This window comes from Salmo salar, chromosome ssa16 (genome assembly GCF_905237065.1).
Source record: "Salmo salar chromosome ssa16, Ssal_v3.1, whole genome shotgun sequence".
NCBI classification, from domain to species: domain Eukaryota; kingdom Metazoa; phylum Chordata; class Actinopteri; order Salmoniformes; family Salmonidae; genus Salmo; species Salmo salar.
In genome coordinates, this window is record NC_059457.1 from 68,688,424 (window position 1) to 68,702,102 (window position 13,679).

Here is a 13,679-nt window from a genome sequence, read left to right on the forward strand (position 1 = left end):
CTGTTCATAGGCCGTCATTGAAAATAAGAATTTGTTCTTAACTGACTTGCCTAGTTAAATAAAGGTTAAAAAAAAGCAAGCACCCATTTCTCCCATTATGCCAAGCTAATGCATTTGAAAGATGTTCATGACATATAAATACATCTGAATCAGGATGTATTCATCCAAATCCTCCAACCAGTAGACCAGTACCCCTGCTTTCTCACAGGTTTGATTCAAATAGATGGATTATACTGTGTAATACAAGTTGCCTGATATAGGCTACTGTATCGCCTATCTACATGCAACATGCATACACAGAGGATATAGGCTACTGTGACTGAAAACCATCTATTCTATTCAATAATTTCTCCCCTGAAAACAGAATATAATAATATGGTAAAAGGTGATTTCAGTGTACTAATTTAATCAAATAATGTACATACATTTATTGACACTTTTTAGTCACATAAGCCATTGATGCATCAGACACACAGACATGGGTGGTAGTGTATGCACTATGCTAAGCTACAACCTCATAGCGATGAGCTATCATGAGTTTTTGTCTCAGTGTAGCATTGCAATTTTACATTTCTCCCTGCCTGCTGACACGCACCCCAGCTGTCCACTGCATAGGAGCACCACCATTTGTCATCAGTTAGGGCTTAAATTGGAGGGAAACACACAGGGCTCCTGAATGGAAAAGCAACTTAAGCGGAACTAAATCCTTGACAAACAGATGTATGGCAGATGTGGCTGCCACAGTGACTGATGGGATGGAATCAGTCCTCTCTCTCCCTACACAACAGGACCTCATGGGCCAGTATTTCTATAATCCATCGAGTCATCAGTGCAGTCCCCTCCTCTCCTATCCTTTGCTGGTTGCTATTAGTGACAAGGGATAGCTCATACATGACACCTCCATGGGGTCATGTCCCATTTGTCCCATTAAGATGTACTTTAAGTCTGATTGGTGGATTTCTTTTCAGAGGGATGCTTAATTGTCAAGTGCTTAAAAAAAAAAACATTTGACTACAACCTCAAAGTATGTGCACATTGACACCAGTACAAGGAGAATAGTACACTTAACTAATTAATATACTGTATCTGACATTAAATTAAATAGATTTGATTTGCAATGGAATGACAGCATTTAATGATGTGGCAAGTGGCAATTTACTTTGTGAAAGTCCTTTATCTTGAAAACATGATTGCTGACATGCAAAACAATTTTGGGACTGTATCAAATGTGGACTAATGAAAAAATTACATACAAGTTTTTTTGGTGGATTATTCTTTTAACACAAGATGTCACATAGAGACATACAAATAAAGAGGTATTTTAGTCACTGTCTCTATATACATGAAGAATGTCTTTGATGCCTAGGAGATTTGAATATAAAATAATTAATAATGATACATGTACAGTTATTGCGTTATCTACAACATGATATTTTAATGAGAACTGTAAAGTCAGTGACATTTAAAGTATCCATCCGTCACCAATATTATCCATCATCATATCCATAATTATCCAGTATTTTCTCTCTGTACACATGCTGTGTCAACGAGTTTATATGATTCTCAGGAACAGCTTGTTTCATATCTCCATCTTTTACTGAAGTGGGGATTCTTTTTTCTCTCCAGTATGGTGGCCTTGAAGCACAAACTTATTATTTTGTGTTGAATCCATTATTCTTCTTTCTCTCTTTAAAAAAAGACACCGTATCTCGATCTCTTGAGTCTGTAACAAGAAAGTAGGTGTTACCACAGAGGCACCATGCCCCAGAGCCCTACCCACATGCTCTCCTTTCCGTACCCTGAACAAAGCGCTCTGGGCCTGGGGTGAGGGTGGGTGGTCAGTCCCATGTGGTTGGTTCTCTCTCCAGGGGCCATATCAGATAGTGTTTAACAGGTACAAGCTCATTATCCCAGGCTAATTAGATCCTAGCGGACTTCAGGGACTGGGGCCAATCTGGTCATGACACAATGAGGATAGGACAGCAGTGTAGAAGGGCTGTGTTCAGTAGGGCAAACTGCAGCAAAATGTTTTGAAACGGTAAATGAAATAAGTGTTTCTTATTGAACAAATCCAGGAAGTCCCTCCCTGTTTCAGTCCGTTTTCCCCCATTTGATGCCTAAGGAACACGACCCTGAAAACGGATCCTGTTACAGTACATGAGTTCAACCTTTCACAACAAAGGGCAGCACAAAACTTCTAAGTAGGCATCCACTCCCTCTAGCTTCGGGAAAACGCTTTCATTGCAATTGAAAAAGTCAGACCTTATAAACCAACCATTTTATAACTTGGCAATGATTAGAATTTTCCGACTGTGCACTTTCACCTAGGTTGATTAGACTGTATCATCAATTACATCACAGAGTTGTATCTTGCTAGCTTATTTGGCCTCTGTCTCCACAGTTAGACCCAAGTTTGTCAAAAATGATTCATCTGTACATTATATAGATAGAGGTAAGAAATAGTAACATTTTAAATTGTACAAACAGTACATGTGAGATGGGCAAAAATGACAAAAGTATAACAACATATGTATCCAATAGAGATAAGAGAGATTTGTCTGCAGTATTATACAAACTTTACAAATTGACTGGAAATGACACTGAAAATCATTATTCGCCACTTTCCTTACCATCCTAGCTTCCGATATCTTATTACTAACACAGCATGTGTTTCTCAGTCTCTTATTCTTCAAGATGACAGGGTTATAAACAACAACATCAATACCATGACAGTTTTCAATTCATTTGAGGCCAGGACAAATGTCCACACTGCAGCATTTCAAAATGTCCTTGTCGAGTTTCGCTTTCAAAATGCCATTGATTTTCACTTTCAAAATGTCATTGTTGAATTAAAGCAATATACAGTAGGTATAATGATGGAATATCAAGGCAAACATGGTTAGAGTATCTCTCTAAAAAGCTTCATGCAAATGACAGTATGAGAATTACAGAACCCATGACATCTCCCATCCTTTGTGACACAGTAGCATTTTCTTTAGCAGCTTGTAGGCCAATATGGTTGAAGGTAGGGTCGTGTGTTTGACAAAGACACTATGTTGGAGCCAATATGTTGACTCCTTTGATGACCGGTTCTCTGTTGAGGTAAGTAGCCCAGTACACTAGGTTAAAGGTTCCAAACAGGACAGGGAAAACAATCCGGGACATTTTGTCGATTTTGCTCACGCTGTTGTAGGTTTTCTTGGGGTCCAGGACTTCTGCTTCAGACGATCTTAGTTGTATGGAGGTGCTGTTGGAGATGGTGGAGATAGAGATATCCTTAGTGATGTTGGGGGTGTAGTTCACTCCTGCTGTACAGACATTGTTGGGCTTCTTAGAAAGCACCATAGGGTCCCTTTTCTGTTGAGATAAAACATTTAAAATGTATCATTTTAATATTTAATACGGTACTATTTGTGTTGGATGGATACAAATAGTCCATGTTACATGTAGACCCACACAAACCGGGCCTAAACGGTTTTTATTTTAACTTTACGATTTCTGTCAGTAACTATTATGCATGTACAGCATCAACGTTTCCATTACGTCATCCCAAAAACACAACCATTGCTCTCTATCACTTTTCAATAGTGTTTCATAGACAGTTTTCTAAATGGAGAGAGGGATACCTGGACTCACCTTTGGGTGCTGAGCCTCCATGGCCTTTTTGCCATCCCACGCCCAGCTCCTCTTAGTGAAATAGTTGACGGTGGCAAACTCGATAAGTGCGGAGAAGACGAATGCATAGCACACAGCGATGAACCAATCCATGGCTGTGGCGTAGGCCACCTTAGGCAGCGAGTTGCGAGCGCTGATACTGAGAGTAGTCATAGTCAGCACTGTAGTAACACCTGGTAGAAAAACAGACACGTCATGTTCATTAGGGCACACAGTGGAAAAGGGTTTCAAACGTTTTGCAACAGAAAAAATAAAATAAGAGTTTCTAATTGGACAAGGCCAGGTATTCCCTCCCTGTTTCAGTCCATTTTCTTCCATTCTCTGCCTAATGAACACTACCCCTGTATGATGAGTGAGCAACAGGTTGTAATATATTCTTTAGTATATGGGAATAGAGTGGTTAACATAATCTGTAGTGACGTGTGGAAGCTGTAGAAATTTTGGGATCATCAACTAGATTCAGCCGCAGGCTGATTTGTTATTGAGCGGATGGTCAGGGGGCCGGAACATAATTACAAATCATTTGTAGACTGCAAATTGATCGCAAGAAGACCAAACAATACTTCATTAAAACATAATCATAATCATTTCAAACCTTGCTTAAATTTGTATTCGATAACATACAGTATACACTATATACAACAGTATGTGGACACCCCTTCAAATTAGAGGATTCGGCTATTTCAGCCACACCCATTGCTGACAGGAGTATAAAATCGAGCACATAGCCATGCAATCTCCATAGACAAACATTGACAATAGAATGGCCTTACTAAAGAGCTCAGTGACTTTCAATGTGGCACCGTCATACAACAGCTCAGCCGCGAAGTGGTACAAGCTCAGCCGCGAAGTGGCACAAGCTCACAGAACGGGACCACCGAAGCACGTAGCGCATCCTAGGTTGCAACACTCACTACCGAGTTCCAAACTGCTTCTGGAAACAACGTCAGCACAAGAACTGTTCATCGGGATCTTCATGAAATGGGTTTCCATGGCCAAGCAGCCGCACACAAGCCTCAGATCACCATGAGCGTCAGCTGGAGTGGTGTAAACCTTCACGCCAACTCTGGAGCAGTGGAAACGCGTTCTCTGGAGTGATGAATCACGCTTCACCATCTGGCAATCCGAGAGACGAATCTGGTTTTGGTGGAGGCCAGGAGAACGCTACCTGCCCGAATGCATAGTGCCAACTGTAAAGTTTGGTGGTGGAAGAATATTGGTCTGGGGCTGTTTTCCATGGTTCGGGCTAGGCCCCCTTAGCTACAGTGAAGGGAAATCTTAACGCTACAGCATACAATGACATTCTAGACGTTTCTGTGCTTCCAACTTTGTGGCAACAGTCCTGTTTCAATGCCCCCATGCATAAAGCGAGGTCCATACAGAAATGGTTTGTCGAGATTGGTGTGGAAGAAATTGAGTGGCCTACACAGTGCCCTGACCTCATCCCCATCGAACACCTTTGGGATGAATTGGAATGCCGACTGCGAGCCTGGCCTAATTGGCCAACATCAGTGCCCGGCCTCAATAATGCTCAGGTGGCTGAATGGAATCAAGTCCCTATAGCAATGTTCCCAGAAAAGTGGAGGCTGTTATAGCAGAAAAGAAGGGACCAACTCCATATTAATGCCCATGATTTTGGAATGAGATGTTCAATGAGCAGGTGTCCACATACTTTTTTTGGTCACGTAGTGTATCTCTCTATTATGGGTGGGAATATTTTGGAATAGATTTTCAAAATTAAATTCACTTAGAGCTGATTTGCTGGTGTTTTTATGGTCTTTTATGTCCAACAATAAATAAAATAAGTATAACAATTTATTTATTTTTGCTCAGAACTTGGGGGGCCAAATGAAATCCCCCTGCCAGTTGGGAAACCCTACTGTAGACATTCAGGGGTTTTCTAGGGACAAGAGAAAGGTGGTCATCACCTGTGATGTCTATAATTGCCTGAAAATCTATTTCAAATTGGCATCATCATGAATGATATAGATAATTGCAGTTTAACCAGGTCGTTATTGTGAAAGATAATGTGTTCTCAATGACTTATCCGGCTAACTAAAGGTTTAAATAAAAAAAAATCTTAACAGGATTCATGAAAATTGTGATAATTGTATGTGTTGGGTGACGGGGCAACACATACTGTCCATTTTGAGTTGAAAGTACACTTTTAGTTAGAGTTGATTCAAGTGGTTGTGGTGCGGTCATACTAACCAAAGACGGTCCTGGCTGGTACAGATTCACGGTTGAGCCAGAAGGACACCTGGGACAGGATCACGGTCATGAAGCAGGGCATGTAGGTCTGAATGACAAAGTAACCAATCTTCCTCTTCAGGTAGAAGTGACACATCATGACTGTGTACTGTCCTGTTGGTTTAGAGGACAGTGGGACAAAGATAAATGAATTATTGCAGTGGTAACAATGATAGAGATGTACAGTAGAAAGAGAGAGTGAATCGCAAAGTCATCCTGCATTTTTATCTAATTGTATTATATATTTGATAATTTTATCGAACTTTATAATAATATGCATTTTTGTAATTTTTTTAAAATATAAAATATAAATATATATTTAAAAAACGTTATATAAAAAAACACATGACCAGGATGCAACAATCGCCAACAAATTTAATTATCTAAGAAAACAATTAATCAGATGAATAAAATATGATATAAAATGGCTTCGCTAAAATATGTATGTTACGCTCAATAATGTGACGGTTGCTGTGTGAGGTAAATGTGTTGTGGTAAAAAAGCGGAGAGAAAAAAAAAAACATATCCTGTTAACCAACTGAAGATTGCATTTGAAGCTTTTACAAAATCCTTTCTAGCTTCCCACAGCCGGCGCCTGATAAACTATAGAAAATCCACTGATGACTGCTGCGTTCTCCAGGCAAAATCGGATTTTTGTATCTCACTAATCCCCTGTAACAATCTGCATCCTGCCATCAGGGAAAACGCTAGCTCAGTCCTGCCCACTCACTCAGCTTGGCTCTGCTCTGCTGTGCTCTGGCCTCGCGCACTCGACAAGGACGCGACGCTACCAAATCTCCAGTGACTGACGGACAGATATCTACACACCTTAGCTCCTAGTTAATAACAATTCTCCCATGGGGTGTGATGGAGGGGGGCTGACCTGGTGCCCCATGGGAAGTTTGTGATTCTGTGAGCCAAACGGACGTAGGGCTAACGCAGGGACCATCATGTCTCCAGCCCCAGAAGCCCCAGCTAGCCGGCGTCTTCTCGGCCCACCGGGGAGACACCCATGACTCCCAGCCTCTCTCCGCCCCGAGCGACCGACCGACCGACCGACCGACCGGGGACCCGATCCTCCATCCGGACTGTTTGCTGTTGATGCATGGAGCCCGATGAGACTCATAGAGGGATGAACATGTACCTTTGGTGGATTTTACTGCACGGATTTTGGAGCGTTTATGGGGAACTTCCATTCATTGCAGACAATAACGCAGCCATGTTGGTCAACTGGTGAGTACTAAGGCAACGGTGGTCCCAGAAAGTTCTTGAAATACTTAAGAAAATTTAATTTACATGTAAATATGCAAATATAAAGAAAGAAGATTGGAATAGGCTGGGTTTTGGGATATGTCCAAAGGAGACATTGCATAAAGGCACACTGTTCTAAACCCAACTAAAGGACTCCATTTTGCAGGATAAACTATATTTCCCTCTTTTACCAAACAATGTACTATATCATTTTAGGGGTGTACGGTATTTATTTTCAGTCTGGTTTGCTGTAAATGTACTGTGAGGGGGTATAGGATGTCATGTCCCTAAACCGAGCTGTTGCTAATCTCGTCTTGATTTAGCCATAGAGGGATTGTAGCTAAGATTAGGCACATGCTAATTGAAGAACCACAACAGAACTGACCCACTGGATTCCCATCGGGGACAGTGAACTCTACAGACTTGGCCCTGGGCCAGACAGACGGCCTACAGCCACCACCTGACCTCCGCAGCTTCCATTTGTCACTGCTGGAAAGCAGAGAGGAGCAGGTGGAGGAAAGGAGATCCACAGAAACACACTTTTAGCTAGCGGGCCTACTGAGGTTCGGGGTCAGTCCACAAATGGACTATAGTTTACACTTATCAGTGGAAGCTTATAGGATCCCGCTGCCTACTTAACAGGCAGGGAGGGTTTTAGTTCTTATCCATGATCAAGGGAGATTGCCATGGAGGGACTGTCCTGCCTCTCCTCGCCTTTCATGGCCAAAGAGTTAAACGGCTGTGATGATGACTCTGACTGGGCTGGATGGTTTCTGCCATTCTACGCACAATACCAGGGAAATCCACACTTTTAATAGCCATTCTGCAGACAGCAGCCGAAGTGTATTACAGTTCCGCTTTACATAAGGGAATTAAGCCTTTCAGTCCCACGTGTCTTTGCCCGGGAGCCTGGGATGTCCAATCCCTGCGGGCGCTGTGATGTCGTCCTCTTATGCAAAAGCCTGATGGGACAGCCAACACGGGATTAACCCTTGACTCCCAGGGAGCTCAGGACAGGAATAAGTGAGTCCATGTGTAGCCTAAAGTGACAGCTGGCTACTTCCCTTCCTGCTCTTGCTCCTTCTCCAAAATATTTCCCTTCCCCCCCTCTAGCCTACAGTGAAGTACAGTGGAGTTCGGAGAAGTCAGACTAAAAATGACATTTGAAAGGAATAGGATACTTTCCCCAAAATATTAATTTCCCCAACGTAACCGTTAAGAGTCTACTGACCCACCTGTGCTTCAATCTAAGTAACGTAATAACAAAATCCCCATGAAAATCGGTCAGCTTAAGATAGAGATATTTGCATGGGCTGTGTCTTAATCCATTGCGTCCGCCTATGACGGCCTTCCGCACCTGCGGTGGAAGGTGGCCGAGCTATATCGGTGTTTGTCAGACCATGAGACATCCCGGTCTTCGGTTTGGCCTGCCAACTAAGATGACCACTCTATGAAAAGATGACTCTCTGTTTTGCTCTACTACCGCAACAAGTGTCACAGGACTCGTCTGAAGGTAACCCATACAATGAATGGAAGTATGGAGGTAGTTTTGTGCCGACAAAAATAAGGGGTTAAATATGTGTCCATGAAAACACAAATATTTCCTGAGCTTTCTTATGTCTCCTAGATATAGGACAGACACTTCAAAACCTTTATTTTTGCACTGTCTTCATAGTCATTTATGAATGTGTTATTCAATGCATTTCTATGCATTGAAAGGCCAAAATACAATATTTATATATTTATATATTTTTCATATTTCATATCTTTTCTATGTAGTAAAGGCCAAAATACAATATTTTATCAAACATTGTTTATATATATTCTTTGATACCTAAAGGGGTCCTACAATGCTAAATCAATGTCTCAGGCTACATTCCATTCCAACATCCATATGTGCATACCAATTAGAATGCATGCCGTAATACATTGCTTAATTCTAGGGTATGCTAGTGTGGATATTGGAAGAGAGCTGGGACAGGTTTTTGAGTATATACCTCACCTCGACTGGTGTAGATGTCCTCAGAGCCCGCGGTCTGGCCAATCAGGTGGTACTGGTTGAGACGGGATCCGTCTTCTGCCACCACGACAGACTTGGCAGCACCAGTTTGCCAGAGGTACACCACCTCAGAGACTGGATAGGCATCTGAAAGAGAGAAACAGGACACTGTGAGGATGCTAATGAGATATTATACAGGCCAGGGCACGTATCAGAACTAGCAAGTCTCAGACCAAAGTCATAGTTGAAGCTCAGATGTTGAGTCGAGCGACACTAGGATGAAGCTATTACTAGGACTAAACGTTCTCTTCTGGCAACACAATCGGAGGCCTATGTCGTGTACGCATTAAATGCATTATGGAAAAGGAACAGAACAGTTTGTTACTTATGTCCAGGACACAAGGTTCCTCATATCCTACTCTAAGTGAAACTACATCCTGGTTTTGGTGTCCTAGTTGATTTGTTTATCAAATGCAAAGTCTCAGTGCTTCTGATCCTGCTGTGTTAAGTACAGCTAGGCACCCATTGCGTTTGTGGATTATGTGGTGAATGGTTTTCTCTCTAAGAACAGAGCTTAAGAGACGACACGGCTATACCCAATCTCTTTGCCTTTTACCATAGTAGGACAATCCACCGGAAGCTGTACAGTATAGACCAGAGTAAGGGACTCTGCCAGCTTTGCCCCTCTGGGGGCTTCAGGCTTAGATTGAGCTGTGGTTGAGCACATGTTTGCAACGCAACACAGCTTGTTAATCACATAGCCACCCACAGTGGCTGATTGGAGCTGACAGTGTCGGCTAACACTGACCCCCAAGGTCTGGTCCAAATTACGCCTCTGCCACAGCAGAGAGGGTCATCAGGCATCGTGACATACAGAAAGACAAGGATGCATACGCAGACAGACAGACAAATGGGTAGACGGAGAGGCAGATAGGCAGGCAAGCAGACACACACAAACACCAGCTTCAGATTGGAGCCTACTAGTTTTTCGCTCAAATTGGTGATCTGTAATCAAATTCTTTCCCAATTAATCTAAAAGCGAATGATTTCTCTTGTCAGCTCTCTGTGTCGATTTTCCACCCTTAGGACATCATCCCTCTTACCTAGAGGATTACAGGAGGGTCCAGTGTGGAGCTCACTCTACTGGGGCTAAGCCCTAAAGACTCATGACATCCACAAGGAGTTGCATTGGCTCCTCTCCTGAAACACTGACTCAAGATAGAACACAAAGGCCTGCCAACATTTAGGATCTCTTAATAGGCTGTATCAATAGAACAGTCTGGATCGATCAGTAATACAAAGTTCAGGTCAGCTATAGTTTATTATAGCCAGATAGAGCATGTCAAATATGAACTATGAACCAAAATATGAAGATGAAGATTTTGGCGATCTGTTACAGCCAAAACCCCACTTTTTACACTACTCATGACAGAGAGTTATCATTTGAAGTACAAACATATCTAATTTTCTTTAAAAATGAATTAACAAAAGCATTGTTACTATCAAATTTCCAATCATCAGACATATACTATGTACATTCTACACTGAACAAAAATATAAATGCAACATGTAAAGTGTAGGTCCCATGTTTCATGGGCTGAAATGAAAGATCCCAGAATTTTTCCAAACACACAAAAAGCTTATTTCTCTAATTTTTTTCTCACTAATTTGTTTAATCCCTGTTAGTGAGCATTTCTCCTTTGCCAAGATAATCCATCCACCTGACAGGTGTGGCATTTCAAGAAGCTGATTAAACAGCATGATCATTACACAAGTGCACTTTGTGCTGGGGAAAATAAATGGCCACTCGAAAATTAGCCGTTTTGTCGCACAACACAATGCCACTATAACGACACAGGACAAGACCCAAATGCAGACAAAAGAGGAAGTTGGTTCGAGTTGCTGATATTTATTAATAGACTAGGGGCAGGCAAGAGGCAGGTCGAGGACAGGCAGAAGTTCGTAAACCAGGTCAGAGTCAGGTGGGTACAGGACGGCAGGCATGCTTGAGGTCAGGGCAGGCAGAAAAGGTCAGAACCGGGAGAACTAGAAAACAGGGACTAGAAAAACACACTGGTAGGCTTGACGAGACAAGGCGAACTGGCAACAGACAAACAGAAACCAACAGTATAAATACACAGGGGATAATGGGAACAAATGGGAGACACCTGGGGGGGTGGGGACAAGCACAAGAGAGGTGAAACAGATCAGGGTGTGACAGTAACCCCCTCTAGGGGCGCCACCTGGCGTCCTACCCGGGCGCATACCTGGTTGACCGGGATGCCGGCTGTGAAAGTCAGCGATGAGGGCCGGGTCCAGGATGTCCTTAGTGGGGACCCAGCACCTCTCCTCCAGGCCATAACCCTCCCAGTCAACCAGGTACTGGAAACTCCTGCACCGAGGTCGAACACTCACCAGGCGTCTCACCGTGTATGCCGGATGGCCATCGATGAAATGGGGAGGGGGGCCTGGAAACAGGAGACAAAGGGCTTTGAGACAAATCTTAGAAACATGAACCGTGGGATGTATACGGAGGGAAGCAACAGAACACGAACAGCAGTGGGACTAAAGATTTTAGAGATGGGAAAGGGGCCGATAAAGCGAGGGGAAAGTTTACGGGATTCCACCCTGTGAGGCAGATCCCGAGTGGAGAACCATACCCTCTGCCCGAGACGATAACTGGAGGTGTTCTTAAGCAGAGCGGACCGGGCTCTCTTCCAGGTACAGCGACGGACGAACATCTGGGCTGAGGGTATGCTGACCTCTTCCTCTTGCTCTGGGAAGAGCGGAGGCTGGTAACCCAGGGAACACTCGAAAGGTGAGAGCCCAGGGGCCGAGCAGGGAACGGTGTTCCGGGCGTAATCCACCCACACGAGTTGCTGGCTCCAGGTTGTGGGATGGGTCCTGATTGGCACGCTCCAACTGGCCGTTGGACTGAGGATGAAACCCAGAGGACAGCCTAGCCGACGACCCAATGATGAGGGTGCAGGTAAGTTGAAGGTAACTTGGGAAGGGGAATGAAATGGGCGGCTTTAGAAAACCTATCCACCACTGTAAGGATGGTGGTGTTGCTATCAGACGGAAGGAGACCAGTGGCAGGGATATATGGGACCAGGGTTGATGAGGCACAGGGAGTGGTTGAAGGAGGTCAGCCGGAGCTTGCCGCTGAGTCTTGTTCTGAGCGCACACAGTGTGGAGACGTCAGAAACCATAGTCAGCCATCAAAAACGTTGTCGAATGAAAGCTATGGTCCAGCGGGAGCCGGGATGACAGGTAAGCTTCGAGGAATGTGCCCATTCTAGGACTGGGGAGCGAGCCGAATCAGGGCCCCCCGGTGTCCGGCTGGGAATGCTGCACCTTGCGGACCAGGCTTTTGATTCCCCAGACAAGTGTAGCAGCGAGACAGGAGGTAGGGAGGATGGTCTCTGGATATGATGGTGTAGCCGCAGAACTATACAGGTGAGAGAGAGCATCAGGCTTAACATTCTTGGTGCCAGGGCGGTAGGTGATGGTAAAGTTAAACCAAGTGAATAACAGAGCCCAACAAGCTTGTGTAGAGTTGAGAATTTTGCCGGTGCGGGGATATTCAAGATTCTTAAGGTCGGTCCAAACTAATAATGGGTGTTCTGCCCCTTCAAGCCAGTGCCTCTACTCCTTCAGTGCCAACTTGACCGCAAGAAGCTCCCAATTACCAACGTCATAGTTCCTCTCAGTGGAATTCAGGCAATGAGAAAGGAAAGCGCAGGGGTGCAACATTTGGTCCTGGGCCGAACGTTGGGACAGAACGGCCCCACTCCAACGTCCAAGGCGTCAACCTCCACCACGAACTGACGGGACGCCCTGTCGGCAGCTTGGGACCATGTGAACAGCACCTTAGGAGAAGTGAGTGCAGAGAGAGGAGTAGCCAGGGTGCTGTAGCCCCAAATAAAGCAGCTGTAGAAAGGACTGTATCCCAGAAAACGATGCAGCTGAACTCTAAAGGTGTGTTGGGGCCAATCCTCCACCACTCTCACCTTGTCAGGATCCATCTGAACGTTCCCTTCAAAGATGACGTATACCAGAAAAGAGAGAGTGGAGCGAATGGAATTCACTCTTCTCAGTTTTCACAAACAACTGGTTCTCCAGGAGGCGCTGGAGGACTTGTCGGACATGCTCTTGAGCAGAACAGGAGCAAACAAGGATGTCATTGAGGTAGACAAACACAAACCGATTCAGCATGTCACAGAGCACATCGTTGACCAGGGCCTGGAACACTGCAGGGGCGTTGGTTAGTCCAAACGGCATGACCAGGTATCATAGTGTCTGTTAGCTGGGTTGAAGGCGGTCTTCCACTTGGCTCCTTCCCGTATCCGAACTCGGTGGTAGGCGTTCCGACGGTCCAACTTAGAAAAGATGGTTGCCCCCTGGAGAGGTTTGAAAGTCGAGGAGATGAGTTGTAGAGGGTAACGATTCTTCGAAGTGATATCATTGAGGCCCCGGGAGTTGATACATGGACGCAGGGTCT

General features: G+C 44.2%; 2 protein-coding genes across 7 annotated transcripts in view; one reads left to right on the top strand and one right to left on the bottom strand.

The window, feature by feature from the left end:
* Window positions 1-403: 403 nt before the first annotated feature.
* The window catches only part of LOC106574423 (gamma-aminobutyric acid receptor subunit alpha-5), a 34,416-nt gene continuing 21,140 nt past the window's right edge, over window positions 404-13,679 (bottom strand). For 2 of the 4 annotated variants that reach the window (XM_014150306.2, XM_014150302.2), the window contains exons 7-11: window positions 11,443-11,643; window positions 9,179-9,322; window positions 5,887-6,039; window positions 3,637-3,848; window positions 404-3,357 (exon numbers count right to left, since the gene is read on the bottom strand). In XM_014150306.2, coding sequence (XP_014005781.1) covers window positions 3,052-3,357; window positions 3,637-3,848; window positions 5,887-6,039; window positions 9,179-9,322; window positions 11,443-11,643 — 1,016 coding nt within the window. In that variant the 3' untranslated portion in view covers window positions 404-3,051. The remainder of the gene's footprint in view (window positions 3,358-3,636; window positions 3,849-5,886; window positions 6,040-9,178; window positions 9,323-11,442; window positions 11,644-13,679) is intronic. The other 2 variants (XM_014150304.2, XM_014150303.2) reach the window with 2 other exon arrangements.
* Window positions 6,652-13,679, top strand: part of LOC106574421 (gamma-aminobutyric acid receptor subunit beta-3) — a 54,340-nt gene continuing 47,312 nt past the window's right edge. For 2 of the 3 annotated variants that reach the window (XM_014150297.2, XM_014150298.2), the window contains exon 1: window positions 6,654-7,158. In XM_014150297.2, the coding sequence (XP_014005772.1) occupies window positions 7,031-7,158 (128 nt within the window). In that variant the 5' untranslated portion in view covers window positions 6,654-7,030. Of the gene's footprint in view, window positions 7,159-13,679 lie in introns of all 3 variants that reach the window. The other variant, XM_014150300.2, reaches the window with a different exon arrangement.